The 20,520-nt window shown below is 36.6% G+C and overlaps 1 protein-coding gene and 1 pseudogene across 1 annotated transcript; one reads left to right on the forward strand and one right to left on the reverse strand.

Moving 5' to 3' along the window:
- The first annotated feature begins 1,451 nt into the window (after nt 1-1,451).
- On the forward strand, nt 1,452-19,947 carry parp1 (poly (ADP-ribose) polymerase 1). Its single transcript, XM_067418027.1, has 23 exons — nt 1,452-1,714; nt 2,364-2,526; nt 2,658-2,773; nt 2,868-3,082; nt 8,028-8,109; nt 8,380-8,496; nt 9,638-9,814; nt 9,903-10,077; nt 11,064-11,204; nt 12,323-12,565; nt 13,094-13,159; nt 13,264-13,396; nt 13,720-13,915; nt 14,593-14,721; nt 14,816-14,899; nt 15,522-15,644; nt 15,732-15,860; nt 15,957-16,055; nt 16,766-16,918; nt 17,116-17,243; nt 17,895-17,956; nt 18,063-18,177; nt 19,105-19,947. Exons 1-23 carry the CDS (start codon nt 1,592-1,594, stop codon nt 19,184-19,186), a joined length of 3,051 nt encoding a protein of 1,016 aa, XP_067274128.1. The 5' UTR covers nt 1,452-1,591; the 3' UTR covers nt 19,187-19,947.
- Nucleotides 5,143-6,312, reverse strand: LOC137042016 (adenosine receptor A1 pseudogene; annotated as a pseudogene).
- Nucleotides 19,948-20,520: the final 573 nt, after the last annotated feature.

Raw genomic sequence — 20,520 nt, forward strand, 5'->3', positions numbered from 1 at the left:
GCAGTTTAGCCTGTCTGTAACATAATTTAAAACATTTTTAAGTTTTTATCATTTCTTGTATTATAGTTCTTGTGGAAGTTGATTACTTTGTGCTGAGGACATGATCAAATCGAATGCATATCAATAAAAAAGGTGTGTAAAAAACAAATTAGTATTTTTAAATATCTATTATATCTGTTTAAGTGATACAGAAGACCTAAATATATAATTTAAGACATTTATAATAAATATGTAGAATATAAATATCTGGGGTTTTTAATTGATTCAAAGCTTTCATGTTCAAGTTTCATGTATAAATGGTCTGTAAAATAATCAAATTCAACCTCAGTAACTTTAGACTTTAGGTTAGCCATTACCATGGTGATAAAACGCTTATAAAAACCAATCCACCTTCTTGAGCCTGAAAAACCAGAGTTTGCTCAAACTAATCTCAAACTTACCTGGCTAACAATGAAACCAGCTTTGTGCAACAGGCCACAGAGACAGGTACAGAGACAGGATTGTATTATTCCTTTTAGGAAAAGTGTATTTGGCAAAACTGCTTATTTTGTTCGAGCTGCTACTGAGTGGAACCTCACCCCCATATACATTAGAAATGTAACCACATATAGTACATTTAAGATTCAGTTAAAGAAATTGTTAATTGAGAATCAGAGCTCTCAACATTACCCCAATACTAGACCTGTTTTCGCTGCCTCTGCTTGCTTCTTGCTTGTGTGTATGTGGTCATACATTTGTCTGATGTGTGTCTGTTGTTAGTCTGGTGTGTTTTATTGTACATTTTAACTTAGTACTTTTTAAAATTGTATTGTAGTTGTTATATATTGTTATGTTAAATGTAACGTTTTACTCTCTTTTAGGATGACATCTGTCTAGGGACTGCAGGTAAAAAAAAAAAGCCTTTTGGCTAACTCTGGCATATTGAAATAAATGTTTATTAATATGCACTGTCCCTGTAAATAAATAAATAAATAAATAAATAAGTATAGAAAATATGCGTAGCCTTAGAAAAAGAGACATAAAAGTCACTGTACTAGGCTATGGAACGACTCACATACCGGTATTATAGCCTACCAACTCTATTTGATAGTATTGTTAACTGATTTGTTAACAGCATTTTTAATAGGTGACGCTTTTGATAAAACAATTGCATTTGATTTGCTTGTGGGTCGTGTTTTTTTTTTTAGCTGAGTTTTGACCAGCAGGCGTCACCAGCGTTTCGAGCGAATAATTTAGCTAAACAAAGTTTCGAAAAGCTCCGTTTCTCCCATCCCTTCATCTAGGAATGAGCAGGTTATCAAGTTAGAAAGAATGAAAGTTGTCATTAACAACATACTACCTTACTGCTCCTTATACGTTTCGTAATGTTTAAAACATGTCACTAAAAATACTGCCGGAAAGGTAGCTCGAGTTCGATTAACTCTGCCTACACATATTCTCTACTCTGGAGGAATGTAGACTCGATTAGTTTGGGCTGGTATTCTGCGCGGGTGCTTCTGCAGAATCTGCACGCGGGTTGAGTGCTATTACTCATTGCATTGTACCAGAATTAAACTGCAAACGTCCACTTTTCACATTTATATCCGCAGAAATGGCCGATTCACAGGACGACAAGCTCTACAAAGCCGAATATGCGAAAAGTGGACGCGCCTCTTGCAAGAAATGCAAAGAAAACATTGCTAAGGACTCGCTGAGAATGGCCATTATGGTGCAGGTAATGAACTGTGTGCAACTTTGACACAACAATGCTTCTAATAAACATCAGTATTTGGGGGTAAATGCATTTGGTTTTTGCATGTATGTTTTTAATGCATAATGTAATCGATGTAAATGGGTTACTCGAATGAATGAATGTTTCACAGGCCCAACGAGAGTTTAAATGGTTGTGAGATATTAAATGAAAGGGTCAAAAGTGGTTTCATGTAGTCATCAGTTTGTAATTGCTTTTAGTGTTGCATTAGACAACATTAGCACAAAAAATATGTAATTGCTTGATTCTTCTTTGTTTTGTTTTGTGAAAACAATAAAAACAAAGCTAAGTTCTTTTAATGAACTGATAATTAACGTACATTGAAGTCCAAAAGAAACAATGCGTTTGAAATGACTAAATTTCACATAACTCGTAGCTGTATTCATGACTTCATATATATTGTTATGAAAGACAACTGTAACACAATTGACAATCAAAAGAGCTACAGTACAATACACAATATATGTTCCGGTTTACTGCAAATTCTTAACCAAAAATGACCTGCAATCTGGTGACTGCTGAACACTGTGTTTGTATGTGCTTTCAGTTTCATTTTGCATTAAGAAACATCTGGATGTTTCTTAATCATCCGTCACGTGTCTGTCTCCCACAGTCTCCCATGTTTGATGGCAAAGTGCCTCACTGGCACCATTTTTCCTGCTTTTGGCTCCGGGCTGCAGCACAGTCACCCTCTGACATAGCTGGATTTACTGACCTGCGCTGGGATGACCAGGAGAAAGTGAAGAAAGCCATTGAGAGCGGAGGGGCTACTGGAGGTGATTTGTTTAAATATTCCTTTTGACCTAAGTTCTGATTTTGCTTTGTTTGATTTGCCATATGGGCTGCAACGTAGTTAGGCTTAAGTCACTGAGTTAAAAATAATTCATTAATCCCCACTGCTTTTCAGGGAAAGGAGAGCAGAAGGGAGCAGCTAAAGGGGAGAAGACACTGAATGACTTTGCAGTGGAGTACGCCAAATCCAACAGAAGCACCTGCAAGGGATGTGAGCAAAAAATTGAAAAGGTACATAATTCATTATCTTTTGTTTAACAAATGATGCTTTTTGAACACAAAAAGTTTGTTATAAGTTGATCTGTTCTTCCCTGCTGATGTTCAGGACCACATCCGTGTGTCAAAGAAGACAGTGGACCCCGAGAAACCTCAGCTTGGTCTGATAGATCGCTGGTACCACACTGGCTGCTTTGTGAGCCGCCGTGAGGAACTAGTGTTTAAACCTGAGTACAGTGCAGCCCAGCTCAAAGGTTTTGGAGCTCTACGCGATGAAGACAAGGAGGAGCTAAAGAAAAGACTTCCTGCAGTGAAGAATGAAGGGTGAGCGTTCAATTTCTTTTTGCTGTCATGTTGGTTCAATCTGTATGAGCACTGCCTTTGGATGCTTTTTGCTTCTAAGCAGTTTCACAATCTATTTAGTTTCACGAGAAATGCAGCATACCTGTTTATGTAAACTGGATAGGTTTGTATAGCAATGCATGGATCTGTCATGCGTTTTATAACAGGAGCAAAGTATTGTCTATTGTTTTTAGTAGGGCTGCACAATTAATCGGAATAAAACCAAAAAAACTATATGGATAAGTGCTATTATCAAATCACAATTGCTGCGATTTTATTATATTTATTATAAAGAATCCTCATGCGCCAACTATTTTCGTAAATTTGAAACATACATTTGTTAATTAATCTTTATTTAACCAGACAAGTCACTTAAGAACAAGTTATGATTTTCAACAACAAACTGCATCAACAAAAGAGACGCTTTAAGGGCTCTCTGCAGTTCTTTCTTCTCTCTTCCGCCAAACTAAGTTTTATCTTTAATTTACCATTGTACTGTAAAGTTATACTAAATACTGTTTTTATTTTACTGTGAACTATTACAATGGTTTAATTTTATGTTTTGATGTAGTAAATATTTATAATTACAGTATAATAAAATTATTATTATTATTATTGTGTTATATAGGCATATTAATATTAAATCACACAATGTTTGTCCAGACTGTGCGGCCCTTTAAACTAGCACAGCAAACCTGGAACGTTTTTGTTAAAATGAGATTTAAAAATCAGAAAAATCTCAATTTGATTCCACTCCACCCCCTAAAAAGATTGCCGCCCTAATCTTAAGTCATAGGTAAAAAATATATATATATTTTTCCCCTCAAGTTTTTTTGGTTCCTTTTCACACCACACTGATTACTTTGGTCTGAACCAATTGAAACGAACCAAAATGCAGGCACATGACAACATCCACATCACTCATTGGCCATGGCGTATTTCCTAAACTGCTTTTCGATTGGTCAGAATTTACGTGTGGGAAAATTCCAACAGCAGAGGGAAAGCCAGCAAACTATACAACACTATAAAGAGACTACTGCGTAGGCTGGTTTTGTCCCTGGCCATAATCTTCTAAATTGTGTGTATTTACCATAGTATGCAAACAATACATTTCTATAATTGAAGCGCGGGTGCGGCTTGAAAACAACGTTCTAATGCACTGAAAACGCTGAGTGCACATCGCTCGTCACTTCAAGCGGAGGCATGCATGAACATGCTCATCTTCCGAAAATATTGCCAACAATCTATCAGGTAATGTCATGCACTACTGCAGCTGGTTTAGTCCAAAAATTATCAGTACTTTTGCAGCTGGTTCTGTTCGAGGTCGGATCACGTTCTCACCACAAACGAACCACTTCAGAGTTCGTTTGAAAGCGTACAGAGACCATCTCTTCAAGGAGGTCTCGGTACGCTTGTCTGGCCCGCTTTTGGTGTGCACCCGAGTGCGATTGCTGCTTTCACACCTGACCAAACGAACCGCAGCAAAGAGGGAAATGAACTCTAGTACGATTCAACCAAACTAAATGAGGCAGGTGTGAAAGCAACCTAAGTGTTAAGGCCGGGACACACAAAGCAGACAGTCGGCTGTTGGGCCACTTTTGAGCATCGGTTGGCTTAGTTTTCAGCAACATTGGCTCTAGTTGGGGGGTGCCGATTAAGCATGTTGAATCTGCGTCAGGCCATCGGTGAGAGAAAAATCTGACTAGCTGTACAACTTAATGAACAAAAATAAAAGCGAAAGTGAGCAAGGAAGTCAAGACAGTACAGACAGAAGGCTGTTATAATTTTACACCATCTTACCTGAGCATTGGAATGCACAAATATTTTCATAATAACATGAGCCAACTGGAATGAAGAAAGTGATCCGACATGATTGATATTCAAAATGGTAAGTAGGCGCAGCTTTGTTTTATTCTTCCTATATCTGCAATCCTACTTTTGGTTTCCCTTTTTGAATGGCGAAAATAGACTAAGAGCCAACGAGAGATGACAACACAGGCGGCTTTCGTCACTGCCAGTTCTTTGACTTGGGGTGTCCCGGGTTTTTGCGTTTAGGGTCTTTGTGTGTTGTTGCGTCCCCCATCATCATGCTGATCACTGCCATCATTGATGCCCCTGCCACATAGAAAGATGGTCTTGAAGGCTTTTCTAAAGGTTTTCATCTTGTAGGCGTAGAGGAAAGGGTTGACAGCCGAGTTTGCATGGGAGAGAATAATGGCCGTTAGTAGCAGTGGGAGGGGAACAGGACATGAAGGGCAGAGCAGCAGGAAGCAGTTTATGATATGTAGCGGAATCCAGCAGGCCGTGAAAAGGAAGAGGACCAAAAAGAGAGAAGTGGCCATTTTCATCTCTTTCTTCATCTTCGCCGCTCCTTCTGTGTTGGTCGCTCCGCCCCGCTCTGCCGCAATCCTCCTCATCTGACGTTTGACCGTGACGAAGATCTGTGCGTAGATGAGGAACATCACCACCAGTGGGGCCAGGACGCAGGCGAAGAAGTTGAAGTAGACCATGTAGGTCATATCCACCACAAACACGAAGAAGCAGTAGCCTGACTCAGGTGGAGGATTGTGCCAGCCCATCAATGGCACCAGACCGATCAGGAAGGCCAGCGTCCAAGTGACGCACAAGACCAGCACTGCGTTGCGAGGCGTCATGAGCCGGTGGTACTGGAAGGGCATGAAAATGGCCACGTAACGCTCCACGGCGACCGCCAACAAGCTGAAGATGGAACTCTGAGTTAACATGATGAGCACCGATAACATTAGCAAACATAGAGACAGATTGTGCTGTGGAATTCCCAGGTCCGTCATAATGGCGCATGGGATCGCCAGGGAGCCCACACATATATCTGCCACGGCTAGCGACACCAGAAAGTAATTAGTAACCGTTTGGAGCTTTTTGTTTAGTCCAACTGCAGCACAGACCAGCAGGTTTCCCACGGTGGAGAGCAGGGCTATGATGAGCTCGGCTATCATGTAAGGCAGGTTTATGGATGCTAGGATGTTGGGTGCCGCTGTTGTTGTAATTGTAGTAGCAGCAGCAGTAGTAGTTGTGGAGGTGGTTTGGGTAAGTTTACCTTGCGTAAGTGTGGACAGGGTGGACAGGCCATATGTGAACTGCATAAAGGTGTTATTTTTGGTGACATTCACCAAAGTCGTATTGAAGTAGAGCAGAGTTGGCAAGAAAGTGAAGTTGGCGAGAGACTCGTTCATTTTGACCTGTAGACAACAAATCAAGCCAAGAAGAAAAATGATTGAAAGACAGATATTAAGCTTTGAATTAAAATGATTTGTCTGATTGACTTTACTGTGCCTTTGAATGAGGAATAGACCTTCTGAATGAACCATCAGTCAGTAAAAATTAAAGAACTTCTCATATGTATGTTACCGGAGGGAGTAAAACTTTTCACTCTTAGATGTGTTATGTAAGTAAAGCAGTAAACAGTGTAGATGATAAACAAATCACAACCTATATGCTTTAACAATTGTTCAAAAAAAAAAAAAAAATATATATATATATATATATATATATATATATATATATATATATATATATATAAACCTTCAAACATATGTAAACATTAAATGTGAAAGAAAATCTGAAAAACATCCATTTAAAAAGGTAATATCATTAATGTACATACCAAGTCGTGCGGGCTCTGTATATTATTATGATCTACTTAGAAATGTTCCATCCATTAGTAAAAGATGCCATATTCATATTCATTTATTTTCTCTCCCTGTGTTGTCTTTCACCCGTCAGTGGGATGTGGGCTTTTATAAGCCTTTCATTCTAATGGGACAAATGCTCTTGTTTGTGTTTTCCCACTATGGGTCATCATTATCACCACCCAAATGGGCTTTAATTACATTATGGAGAGGAAGAAGGCGCACTGGTGATGTTTAGATCAGCTTGTTTGTCATGAGGTGATTAATTAATGATGAGTATTATGATGCCTGTCGGATAGATGAGCCTGTCCAGACATGACTGACTCAGAGGACTGATAATCTTCTAATGAGGTCCACTGATAGATGAGCCGCTGCACAAGCTCAGAGGTGACTAAACTCTCTGTAGCATTAACTCAAATACACAAGGTGGAAAAGTTTTTACCATTCAGATCAGGTGATCAGATCATGGATCGGGGTTGGTTTTTTCAAGTTTACAGAATATCTTATTTACATCAGTATAATGGAGCAATGTTAAGTGTTCTTTTAGTATTATTTATATATCACTGTAGTATTTTTATTTTATTAATTTTGTTGTGCTTTGACATGCTTACGTTTTCTTAATCTTTCTATTACGTTGTGTTTTTTTTAAAAGGAATTTTAGTACTTAAGCTTAAACCCTTTTTTAATTTAGTTGCCAAGGCATTTAAAAAAAATAGTTTTAGGTTAAAGTTTACAATTGAATATTTATTTTATTTCAGCTTTATTTAAATTAACAAAAGCATTTTGTAATAGTTTTCGTAATTAGTTCAGCTTATTTAATTCATTTAACAGGGACCATGTGCAACACAAACGTTATGCCGGAGTTAGCTAAATCGCTGAATTGCATCTCTATGGTCCCTGGTGGGATGTTGCTGCATACAATTACAGCACTCCATTACAATCCACAGGATACATTTTTCTTAAGCCATATTTTAAATGCAGTTTTAAAAAGATAAAAAATGTACACTCTTTAATATATAAACAGGCAATTAAGAGTAGCATCATTATGCAGAAGTATTTAACATGTGAATACTGAAGTTGACCATATAGGATCAAGAAAGTTTTGAATCGATAAGTTGTTTGTTTGCATTGTATTTAAGTAATGTCAAAATTTTAAAATGGCATTACTAGAATATACAACGTGTTTTCATAAAGTGTTTTAGGCTTGTGCATCTGGTCGTCTTTGTTGTTTGTTTTTACAAATGTCTTTTCTTTCTCAGGAAGAGAAAAACAGATGATGTTGATGGAGGAGTCTCCAAGAAACAGAAGAAAGAAGATGACAAACTGGAGCTGAAACTGAAGGTAAGAGATCTGTTCTGATATCATTTGTAACGTGGCATGGATAATTGTGCATCATTTTTACCTAATCAAATAAATTGACACCAATATAATGTAGAGATTTTGTTTGCTGATAACCTTTTAAATATGTAGAACCTAATTTGTTTTTATATCCCAACATGATTTTATAGTTTATTGCAAGCTCTGTGGTGCATGAATTGTATTACATTAATATTGGCATCTGTATAAATTAGAGTCTAAAAATGCTTTTGTCTGGCTCTTGATGTATTCTAGGAGCAAAGCCAGCTGATCTGGGGAATTAAAGACAAGCTAAAGAAGTTCTGCTCCATCAATGACATGAAGGAACTGCTTATTGCTAACAATCAGGAAGTTCCCTCTGGGGAGTCAAATGTAAGTGTGTAATACATTGCTGATGTTTTGACATGCTCATTTGACCCGATGCTCACTGTCTGACTGGCAATTTCAATAGCAGCATCAAAAGAAGATACCAAGTAGAATCTTTGACTATTTTCAATATGACTTTGTGTGTCATTTCTTTAAAGGTCTCATGAACTGGCTTATGTATACTGTTGTCTGAGGTCAACTAATGATGTTTGTGTGGTTTTTACATTCAAAAACATCATAACTAATAAGTAATAGGCTTTTTTCTACACTGGTTTTGAGGCTCTCTCCTGAACGCTGGGTTTTGACGGGCATGAAGCACTGGAGACTTGGAAGTAAACGCCCACGGCTAGGGTTGGATAAGATTTGCATATTTAATGAGCTTCAGCTCCTATCATATCTATGCCCCTGTCAGTTCAGTTCACATGAGGGAGGGATTGTTTTGAAAGCGGCAACCAGAATGATTCAAGTAACTCTTTATCAGACAAACACAATCATTTATTTCTCATCCACCCGCGATTGATTGGACTATTATTTATGTATTACATAGCCCGCACGATCGTTTGATATAAGTGTGAACGCATGCATTCAAATGTCAAGTCAAGAGAGCGAGAATAGCAGATAGTGTTGGGCTTTGCGAGCCCTGCCCTTACAAGTCCAGAGTGCTAAATATTATGTTCTGTTAGACACGTACACATAAGCAAAACGCTCTATAACAATGCAATACTATTACATATAAAAAACACGTTTTACTCACAGAAGTGTGTTGCACCATTCCTCCTGTCGGATCCAATATAGAAGAAATAGTATTGTGTTTTTCTACAACCAGGAATAGCGCATTAACTTGCTATATTCTGCGGCATGTTTACTGCTGCTGGCTAGCGCAATCTGAACGGCTCCCTGAGTCGGTGGGCAGGGCTGCTGAATTACACGTGCTTATTAATCTGTAGAGGCGGTGTTTCATCAGTCGATGACGTCAAGATGCGAACAGGATCGTTTTCTGGGCCTGGTGTCTATAAAAGCTTTTCTTTGAACTAACAAGGACGTTTTCAGCTCTGAAACATACAGGATAATCCTTTATATATCAAAAGCTCAAGGGAAAGTTGATTTCTCAATTTATCACCCCTTAAAACTGATATTTGATTGACAGGTTGTGGACCATCTATCAGATTGTATGGCGTTTGGATCCCTGAAGCCTTGTGAGTCTTGCAAAGGGCAACTTGTGTTTAAGAGTGATGCATACTACTGTAATGGAGACATCTCTGCATGGACCAAGTGTGTTTTCAAGACTCAGACACCTGATCGCAAAGACTGGGTCACTCCTAAGGTTAGTAGATCTGTGGTTTTTAAATTCCAGCACTTGGTTATCCTTATCTTAACATGTCCTGACTCCTCACTATGTTATTCCTCCTCAGGAGTTCAGTGAGATTCCGTTCCTGAAGAAGTTTAAGTTCAAGAGGCAGGATCGCGTGTTTCCCAAAGATGCTCCATCTGCGGCCCCCATCCCCTCATCTGCTGCTTCTACTGCGACCTCTGCCGCCCCGAGCATGTCAGCTTCCTCCAGTAACAACCTCACAGAGGTGCCTGCAGGTCAGAGACTGAGAAAAACATTACCGATGAAATACCAATGTTTTTTTAGTGGTCGATCGGTAATATGGGTCTTTCTACAGTGGATGCCCACACAAATAATGATAGCATATCAGATGCAAGCAAAAAAAATTGAATTTTGTTTTGTATTATTTATATGCTACTGTAGTGAGTTTTGAATTCACTTCTACTTTTATATTTTCAGTTTAGATTTTAATTTCAGTGTAAGTTTTAGTCATTTTAAATGCCTTTGTCATTTATTATTTTGATTTACCGGTAGTTAATTCCAATTTAGTTTTATTTTAACTTTAGCTTTAGTCATTTTAGTACTAGACTTATTATAGTTAGCTAAAACTATAACCCTAAGAACCTTTGTTACTTGAATTAAAATATAACCTAAAAAAATAAAACTTACTTTATTTCAGCTAGTTTCCAAGGTAAATTGACTGATTTTCCATTTGTTCTAAAATAAAAATGAATAAAATCATAACAAGAACTAATAGAAATGAGAAAAAAGCACTACAAAAATGTACTATGTACTAAATAAAATAAAAACCAAAAATATACTAATTAAAATGAATTAAAAACTATAATATATCAATGATACTAAAATAGCACATTTTAGCACTTTAACTGCTGCATTGGCATTAACTGAAATAAAATAACGGCATCATATATTTATATTTTTATTTAATTTCAACAGTTAATAATACTAACAAATATTGCTGAAATAACTGAGCGCTACATTTATTTTATGCCATTTAGTTAAAGGGATTGCTCCCACAACAATGAAAGTTTAATTACATCTTGATGTTGACACCTAGAATGTAATGCCCCAAAATGCATATAAAAATTTGTGGATGGAAGCCCGGCTTATCTCAAAATGGCCAGATATTGGACAGTCGGCTTCAGTCTATCTTTTGTATTATTCTCTCTGGAACTGGGCAAGCAGGTTGTTTAGGACTTTTTTGTCTCAATGTATTCTCTAGATAAGCCTCTGACAGGACTGAAGCTGCTGGCTGTGGGAAAACTTAGCAAGAACAAAGATGAGCTGAAAAATGCTGTGGAAGAACTGGGAGGAAAAATCACAGGCACTGCCAACAAAGCCGCTCTCTGCCTGAGCAGCAAGAGTGAGTGATGTTCTGTAGCTCTTTTTCAAACTCTAGTGAGCTTCCTTGCTAGACAGATTTTGTCTTTAGCTGGACTGACTAATGTAAGTTATGCCCAGTACACTCTTAAAAATAAAGGTTCTTTATTGCAAATGATGTTTCCATGAAGAACCTTTAAAGGGTTAGTTCTCCCAAAAATAAAAATTCTGTCAATAATTACTTACCCTAATGTCGTGCCACACCCGTAAAACAAATGAAGATATTTTTTTTGATATCCGATGGCTCAGAAAGGCTTTCATTGACACCAATGTCATTTCCTCTCTCAAGACCTATAAAAGGCATTAAAGTTGTTACAAAGTCCATCTTAGTACAGTGGCTCTACATTCGATTCAGGATTCGAACCATCAATGTCACATGATTTCAGTAGTTTGGCAGTTTGACATGCGATCCGAATCATGAATCGATACACTTACTCATAACGGTTCGACACTTTGTTTTGAAATCGGCCCATCACTATACAAGTCGTTAATTAGTTTTTATGCGCACAAAAACTATTATCATTGCTTCATGAAATTATAGTAGTACCACTGTAGTGAGATGGGCTTTGTAACGACGTCTTTAGTGCCTTTTATGGGTCTTGAGAGAGGAAATGACATTGGTGTCAATGAAGGCCTTTCTGCATGGACTATATCTTTATACGGAGGTCTTATGGGTGTGGAACGACATTAGGGTAAGTAATTAATGGCAGACTTTTTGGGTGAACTAACCCTTTAACATCCAATGTAACCTTTCAATTGAGCAAAAGTTCTTTACAGTGGAAAAAAAGTTATTTTAGATTATTAAAATGTTCTTTACAGGTTTAAGAATGGTTCTTTGGGTAACCAAAAATGGTTTTTCAATGGCATTGCTGCAAAAACCCTATTTTTAACATTTATTTTTTAGTGTATGATAAAATAAACGAGGTGTGCGTGTAAACTAGGTGTCCTGTATAGGCCAGTATGTTCTCAGAGGAATCTGCAGTCTACTTCTATTTGCTGATTAAGAAACACGTCCCTTCTGATTTTTCGCCAGCTTAATTATTTTTTTATGTGTCACTTCGAAACTCCTTAATAACCCGCTCTGTTCCTCTTGTGTCTCAGAGGAGATTGAAAAAATGAGTAAGAAGATGGAGGAGGTGAGGGACGCAGGTGTGCGTGTGGTTGCAGAGGACTTCCTCACTGACATCAAGGAGTCCGGCAAGGCCCTCCAGGAGCTCATCTCCTTGCACGCCATCTCCCCTTGGGGTGCTGAAGTTAAAGTCGAGGCCAAGGCTGCAACCGCGGCCTCCAAATCCACTGGAGCTCATTCCTCAAAGAGTTCCGGCAGAGTCAAAGAGGAAGAAGGTTAGAGATATGTATTATTATTTTTCAGCAAAGCGTCTTATGAAGCAAGATTTTGCATGAGATTCTATTTTTATTGATTCTTTAATTATATTCGCAATAAATTTAACTTCAATTTTATAAAAATTTTCAAATTGGAACAATTTTGATGAGCTTTAATGTTATTTATAAAACGTATATTAAACATTATATATGAAATGTTTTATAATTATTTAAAAAATTTATTTGTTACAAATTATTCTATGTATATAAAAATATTAAATAGAATATATTATTATATATAATGTATATAATCTTATCAACTTTCTTTTAATAATGAAACTTAGGACACTCATTAATTCAAATAAAAGGGTTTATTTTGATTTGTAGTTCTTGTAACTTTGTTCTAGGGTTCTAAAAAGCATTTTTTATTTTTGAATCCCATTTATATACATGCACAAAAGCACTGTCAGAAAGATTTCAGAAACACGTCTGCATGATTTTTAGCTTATAATTATTTTTGTTGAATAATGCAGTTTATTTCTCCTCCAGGGGAAAGCAAATCAAAGAAAATGAAACTGACAGTGAAAGGAGGGGCAGCAGTAGATCCTGCCTCAGGTGACTGAGTTTTTTCCCCCGTAACTTATTCACACAAGAATCAATATACTATATTTGGATATGTATTGATTGTGCAATGCCTTCATCATGATTTGATTGCTCAGGTCTGGAAAATTGTGCTCACGTTCTGGATCAGAATGGGAAGATTTACAGTGCCACACTGGGTCTCGTGGACATTGTTAGAGGGACAAACTCGTACTACAAATTACAGCTGCTTGAGGATGATGTCCAGAAACGGTGAACCTTTTTGTGATTTTTACACAGATTGCTGTTTAAAAAAAACACAATTTTATCCCAAACAGCACTATTTTGTTCATCAGCCAATTAAAAAAAATTAATAATCCATAGTCATGTACTGTACTGTATATATGAGTTTCTTATTTCACTTTGCCAGCAGCATTTTTCAAGATATTTCTCTTATAGAAGTGTGAACTTCCAATAAATGTAGGTTCATCAATGTAATGTGCAGTTGTTATAAGGGAAATACCTTTTAAATTATTTTATATCAGCATCTGCACTAATTTCCACTTTTCTTGAGCATGCTTGTGTTGCTTTTGCAGATACTGGGTGTTCAGGTCATGGGGTCGAGTCGGCACCACCATTGGGGGAAACAAACTGGACAAGTTTTACGATAAGAACTCTGCTATGGATAATTTCTGCAGCGTTTATGAGGAAAAGACTGGGAATGCCTGGGCCTCAAGCAACTTCACAAAATACCCCAATAAGTTTTACCCTCTTGAGATTGACTACGGACAGGTAAGAACTGGGACGAGAACTGCGAGTTTGATTTCAAAAGCGTTGCCAGAATTGTGCATGCATCTTTGTGAGTATTATTGTTTTAGTAGGGCTGTTAACATGAAGTGAAGGTCAGAATGTACTAGAGTACTAGTTTTAGAGTACCTATGCAAATAATAAAATGCAATTAACTATAAAATCATGATGGGATAGAAAAACAAATTGGTTTTTACATATTTAAAAGGTTACCAGCAAACAAAATCTCTACATTTATATTGGTGTCAATTTATGTTATTAGGTAATAATTATGCCCAAAAATTATGAGCTAGATTTTTGATTAAGGAACTAGATCTTCTCACTGCTTTCAGTGCAGAACATACAAATGTAATCATGATAGTGTTACAGTCCTTATAGTGAGTGAGAGAGATATGAAATAGGACAAATATATTTTACAATGAGCAATCTAGAGATAAAAAAAAATCATCATGAAGCCTTCATTGATACCTGGTTCAAAATAGACCAGAACACAAAGGTTGTAAAAGTAATGTAATGGGTGTTTTAAAAACTTTTAAAAAAATAATTTGTGATAGTTTTACACATTTCTAAACATTTAATTCCCATACTTAAAAAACAGACTCAAATACATAATGAGGGTAAAATAGTTATAAATATCTGCCTTTTTTCACATATTAATCCAGGACGAGGAGGCTGTGAAGAAGTTGACTGCAAGCGCAGGTGCCAAATCCCATTTGGCCAAACCCATCCAAGACCTCATCCGAATGATCTTTGATGTAGAGAGCATGAAGAAAGCCATGGTTGAGTTTGAGGTGTGTTCACTTCCTTTTTTTTAATAGCAATATTAAGAAACGCATGTTTGTGGTAATAGATGCGATTTGTAACTGGGTGTCATTTCTCCTACAGATTGACTTGCAAAAGATGCCTTTGGGAAAACTAAGCAAGCGACAGATCCAAAGTGCCTATTCTCTTCTGAGTGAGGTCCAACAGGTTGGTCTTAGTGGTTCTGAAACCATATATTTTTATTTTGTCCAGCCCAGTTCTTCAGTCTATTCATAAATTAAAAAGCCCCCCCCCCCCCCCCCCCCCCCCCCGTTTCATAGAATGCTTAAAGGGTTAGTTCTGCCAAAAATTAAAGTTATCCCATAATTTACTCACCCTCAAGCCATCCTAGGTGTATATGACTTCTTCTTTCAGCTGAACACACATACAGAATATATTAAAAAGTATCCTGGCCTTTCCACGCTTTATAAATGGAGTGAACCTTTTTAAGGCCAAAACACATCCATTCATTATAAAAGTAATCCATACGGCTCCAGGGGGTGGCCTGAAGCAAAGCGGTGCGTGTTTGTAAGAAAAATATCCGTAATTATATACTTTAAGGTAGACCGAGACTAAAATGCATATTTGAGCTGTTTTAACTTAAAGCAACTTGCTCTGACATACCTTATATAGGTTAGTGTCATTATTTTATCCCAAGATGCACACCAGCAGTTTTTTCTCTAGGGCATGTTTATAAAAATTTAACTAAGGAAGGCCTAATCCTAGCTTATAATGCATTAAATATGCAGTCCTTTATTTTAACTTCCTGTTTGCTCCTTTATTTCTGTAGGCTGTGGCAGATAGCTCTTCAGAAGCACTGATCTTAGACCTGTCCAATCGCTTCTACACACTGATACCTCACGACTTTGGCATGAAGAAACCACCACTGTTGAGTAACGTGGATTACATACAGGTATGGCTAGGGCAACTATTGAAAAAATTGTCACTGCATCAGTCTTGTTGTGATGTCTTACTTAGACCTGTTGCCTATTCATTAAAGCAAAAAGTGCAGATGCTGGACAACCTGTTGGACATCGAGGTGGCCTACAGCCTGCTACGGGGAGGAGTGGAGGACAATAAGAAAGATCCCATTGACATTAATTATGAGAAACTCAAAACCAAAATTGAGGTAAAACCTCTTTTATTAGAAGAACAGTGAATTTCCCTTTGCTGCTAGCATGATATAAACATGCTGTAGTGTTTGATACCGATTTTGTGTTTCTAGGTGGTCGACAAGTCATCAAATGAGGCTGAGCTTATCCAACAATATGTGAAGAACACACACGCTGCTACTCACAACACCTACACACTGGATGTTGAGGAGGTGAGATTAACACTAGAAAGCCTACTGTACCATTTGATATGCATATTTCTAAGGCCAATATGATCGTAAAATTTGCTGAAAACGCTTTTACACTATCTACTACATGCCTTTTGTTATCTGATTAATAGTTTATACTTTACTAGCATAATATACCTTTAGTATAATTGTAAAAATTCAAATTAATTGCTAGTAACATTTCAGTATAGACACTTATTAGACTGAAGAAGCATCTTCGGTTTACTTGATTATCCGTACATAATTTTTTCATAGAAAAATCAAACTGAAATGTATCAAATATGATACATCAGGCTTTTGGGTAACTTTTTTTTTGTGCGTCTCTCAGTCTTGCCTCCCACAATAAAAACAGAGCTATCAGAATGTCATCTTATTTTATTTTAACATAAAAGTATCAGCATCTGCAACAAAGATTTTTCTCAGTTTGGTTATCTGAATAAAATGTAGGGTTTTTTTCCCTTCTCCTTGTCGAGTGTGAGCTCTGTATTCTCTTATATTATACTCTATGAGCCATAAAAACTGATGTGTCAAATAAAATAAAATACAAAACGCATGCATACTTTTTTTCATATGTCAGGCTTTACAGGGTTAACTAGTTAATTATTTATATCGTTTCATAAATGCACTGTAAAGTACACCATAGCTGTAAAATAACACCCTATTAACTCTTGATTACTGTGTTTTTGTACCATTAGATCTTTAAGATCGAAAGGGAGGGTGAATACCAGCGTTTCCGTCCCTTCAAAGAATTACCCAACCGGCAGCTGTTGTGGCACGGCTCCCGCACCACCAACTACGCTGGTATCCTGTCTCAGGGTCTACGTATCGCTCCTCCTGAGGCTCCAGTGGTAAGTTTCTGCACCCTCCAGTGCCATTAGCGGCCTATCTCTAAAAAAATATTATGCAATTGTGCTTTGACATAACACATTTTCAACAAACATTGCATTACTACTGTACTCTGTATATACTCTGTACTAAATATATATATAAACACACACACACACACGTACATGTTTACATACTGATTATGTGATCTTCAATACAGACAGGTTACATGTTTGGCAAAGGTGTTTACTTTGCTGACATGGTGTCGAAAAGTGCAAACTACTGCCACACATCCCAGGCTGATCCTGTTGGCCTCATTCTGTTAGGAGAGGTTGCCCTTGGAAACATGTGAGAGATGCTCTTTTTGTCCTAGTATTATTGTCTAGTATTATAAGTCTCATTTTGTAATTATAGTAATAAGGCGGCTGAAGTTTAACAAATTAATATGCTACTGTTGAAAAGTTGGGGGATTTAAAAAAAATAAAATAGAAAGATGTATCATTCTCACCAGGACTGCATTTATTTAATCAAAAATATAGTAAAACAGTAATATTGTTAACTTTTATTATAGTTAATACAGCTAATACAGTTTTCTATTATATTAATTTTAATTTTTTCCTGTGATGCAAAGCTGATTTCAGCATCATTACTCCAGTCTTCAGTGTCACATGATCATTTAGATATTATTCTAATATATAGTGATTTGCTGCTCAAGAAACATTTCTTATTATTATCAATGTTGAATATTTTGTTCAAGATACTTTGATGAATAGCATCATCAAAAGAACAGCATTTATTTGAAATGGAAATCTTGTGTCACATTATTAAATGTCTTTACTCTTAATTTAATGCATTCTTGCTCAAATGTATTAGTTTCTTTCAGTAGTGTTTATCACCACTTGGAAATTAGGCAAAGGATATTTACAAAATGACACCCTTTTATGATTCATTGATTTCATTGCTGTGTTCTAAAGATCTGATTTTTATTTTACTCTAAAGACATGAACTGAAGAAAGCCTCACACATTACAAAGTTACCAAAGGGTAAACACAGTGTAAAAGGTAAGGTGGCTTCATTTAGAAAGAGATCTTATTTTGTAGTTATTCGTTTTTTTGTTTTGTTTTTTGGTTTCCGACAAATGTTTTTAACATGCTTTGCTGTCTGAAGGTTTGGGAAGAACTGCTCCGGACCCAAGAGCTACTGTATCTCTGAATGGAGTGGACATTCCCCTGGGCAAAGGCATCAACACAAACATTGATGACACAAGTCTGCTCTACAACGAGTATCCTTCAGTTTTCTGCATTATTTGCCTACCTGCTGTCTTTTATCTCTTGTTTTACATAAATGTGCATCAGAAATATATTTATCGAAGTGCAACAGCCCATTACACAAAGAACAACTAGCCCATATTTTGTCTGCAGATGTCATTTACACTAACTCCGTCCACCAATGTCTGATTTAGCTGGACAAAATTATAAAAGAAACCCTGCTCATAACAGCCTTTAGGTCATGGTGCATGCTTTTGACTTGACCCATCTGCCTTTTTCAAACTCATTCTTCTCTGTTTTCACATTGCATCAGAGTTCTTTAAAATAAAGAAAATATGAGAAGTGGATATTAAAGTGCCTATTTAATAGCCGGAATAAAGTATTTAACGGATAGGTGTAGGGTAGGTAATCTCCCAATAAAGCAGCATCCATTTATATTTTTAAATAAATGTAATCATATACACTGAAAAAGTAAGGGATAATCCACGGCTAGCTGTGCATTAAACTATTATCGAGAGCAAGAGATGAGCATCTGTTCAGCGTTTCACTCTATTAACACTTTTAAATAGCGATGCTACCCCCTCATTGCTGAGAAATATAATGTAACGATTCCGTAGCAAAGCTATTTTAATACTGAAAGTTGCGTTGATAACAAGTTTAGGTGTGTGTGCAGAATCGAGTATTCAGACGGACCATTGTATAACTTACAATTGCATACTGTTTTATAATACACTACTACAATACACTGAGTTGCAAACAATATCTGCCTCAATTTGCACTTACTAAATAGCATCTAACAACAATTTGCACTTACTGTAAAGAAAACACTGCTATTTTCACTTAGTGTAAATAGCATATTTTGCTATTACCCACTGCCTGCATTTATAACTAAACATTCATCATCATTCACTGTGTTTCCCTTGACTCAAGCTTTTTTTTAGGTACATTGTGTATGATATTGCTCAGGTTAACCTGAAATACCTGCTGAAGGTTCGCTTCAACTATCAAACCTCTCTCTGGTGAGGCAGCGGGTGAGATCTCTCCATATGGACAGGCTATTGGATGCCACTGAAGCCCACAGCTACAGCTTTAGCACCAAGAACAAGCAGCATAAATGGGTTGACAAACAGTTAAATCAGTTCTCTAGTGCTTTGGTAGCACATTCCCAGTTGCTATAGTTAGTTTGGAGTAAGTTATGAGGCTATATCTAAATCTTCATTTGCAGTCACTAATTGTATCACTGCATTGTTGCAAATGTTGCAGACTTTGGTATAAATTTACAGACATGATTGGCTCTGAAAATCTTTCTTGTAAGCTACCAACAATAATAGGTTGACTGTCTTCCATTGTTTCATAGACTTTTTCTTTGTTTTAATAGTTTTCTAAACCTGGAATCAGGTTAACTGTAACCCATCTAGTGTACATGTTTTTGGTTATCTTTTCAATATTAAAAAAAGAGAGAAAATGTACAGTTTTAGAAAAAGTGTTAAGTAAGCTAGAATATAACCTGCCGTGAGTTAAGTAACCTTTTACTAGAATTGCCAATGTATGGACAAATATTTTGTATGTTAAATGTGTACTGTCCTGTTTTTTCTGTCCCATGCGAAAACATACTTTGGCCAACTCAAATGGCAATGTAAAGCTAAGAGCAATGGCTGCTGCTGTACTCACACCTGTATGACAATTTTTTTTTTTTTTTTGGTAAACGACAAATTTTGTGGATAAGAAGCTGTTTGCATCCTGACAAACGTCTTTGCTTCATAAATAAAACGGGTTTTGGCGTATTATGTTTGAAGCTCATTTATTTCTGTCAAATGCTTCCATTATAAAAAGAAAATAAGAATTAATAAAATTGTGTTTTAATTTAATTGATTTTTAACTCAAATGTACCAGACTATAAACACTATTTCTGTATGCAATAATTACTGTTCTGACTAAATCTTTATGAAAATATATTTTGTGTTTACTACAAAACTACAGCATTTTGGTGGATATCTGATTGTCAATAGATCCATTATAATAATCTACTTAATTTTATTGCAGCTTTTGGTCCTGTTGGAAATCCCTGATTACACTGCAAGCAATGTGGTCAGTTTTTTATGAATTTAGTCCCAGGCAACCAAAAAAACACCATGGTACTGTTTTTTTTTTTTTTTTTTTTTTTTTTTTAAATTTTTAGTTATTTAAAGTTTAGAAATGCAACCATGCATTCATGGTTTTACCTGTGATTAAGACTGCAACAAATAGACTATCACAGATAAACTATGTCAGTGCTTCTCAACCTTTTTAACTTGAAGGCTCCTCGTATAGCTATACAATTTCCCTGCTATGTTCTGCTGTTATTTTGATTAAGCTGC

The sequence above is a fragment of the Pseudorasbora parva genome, chromosome 15, assembly GCF_024679245.1.
Source record: "Pseudorasbora parva isolate DD20220531a chromosome 15, ASM2467924v1, whole genome shotgun sequence".
NCBI lineage: Eukaryota > Metazoa > Chordata > Actinopteri > Cypriniformes > Gobionidae > Pseudorasbora > Pseudorasbora parva.

What these genes read in the sequence shown, in the direction of transcription:
- parp1 (XM_067418027.1), top strand. Translation starts at nt 1,592, where the DNA reads ATGGCCGATTCACAGGACGACAAGCTCTACAAAGCCGAATATGCGAAA. An exon ending in TCTCTGCCTGAGCAGCAAGA is followed by an intron (nt 11,205 to 12,322) that starts GTGAGTGATGTT and finishes CTTGTGTCTCAG; the next exon opens with AGGAGATTGAAAAAATGAGT. An exon ending in GGGTAAACACAGTGTAAAAG is followed by an intron (nt 17,957 to 18,062) that starts GTAAGGTGGCTT and finishes TGCTGTCTGAAG; the next exon opens with GTTTGGGAAGAACTGCTCCG.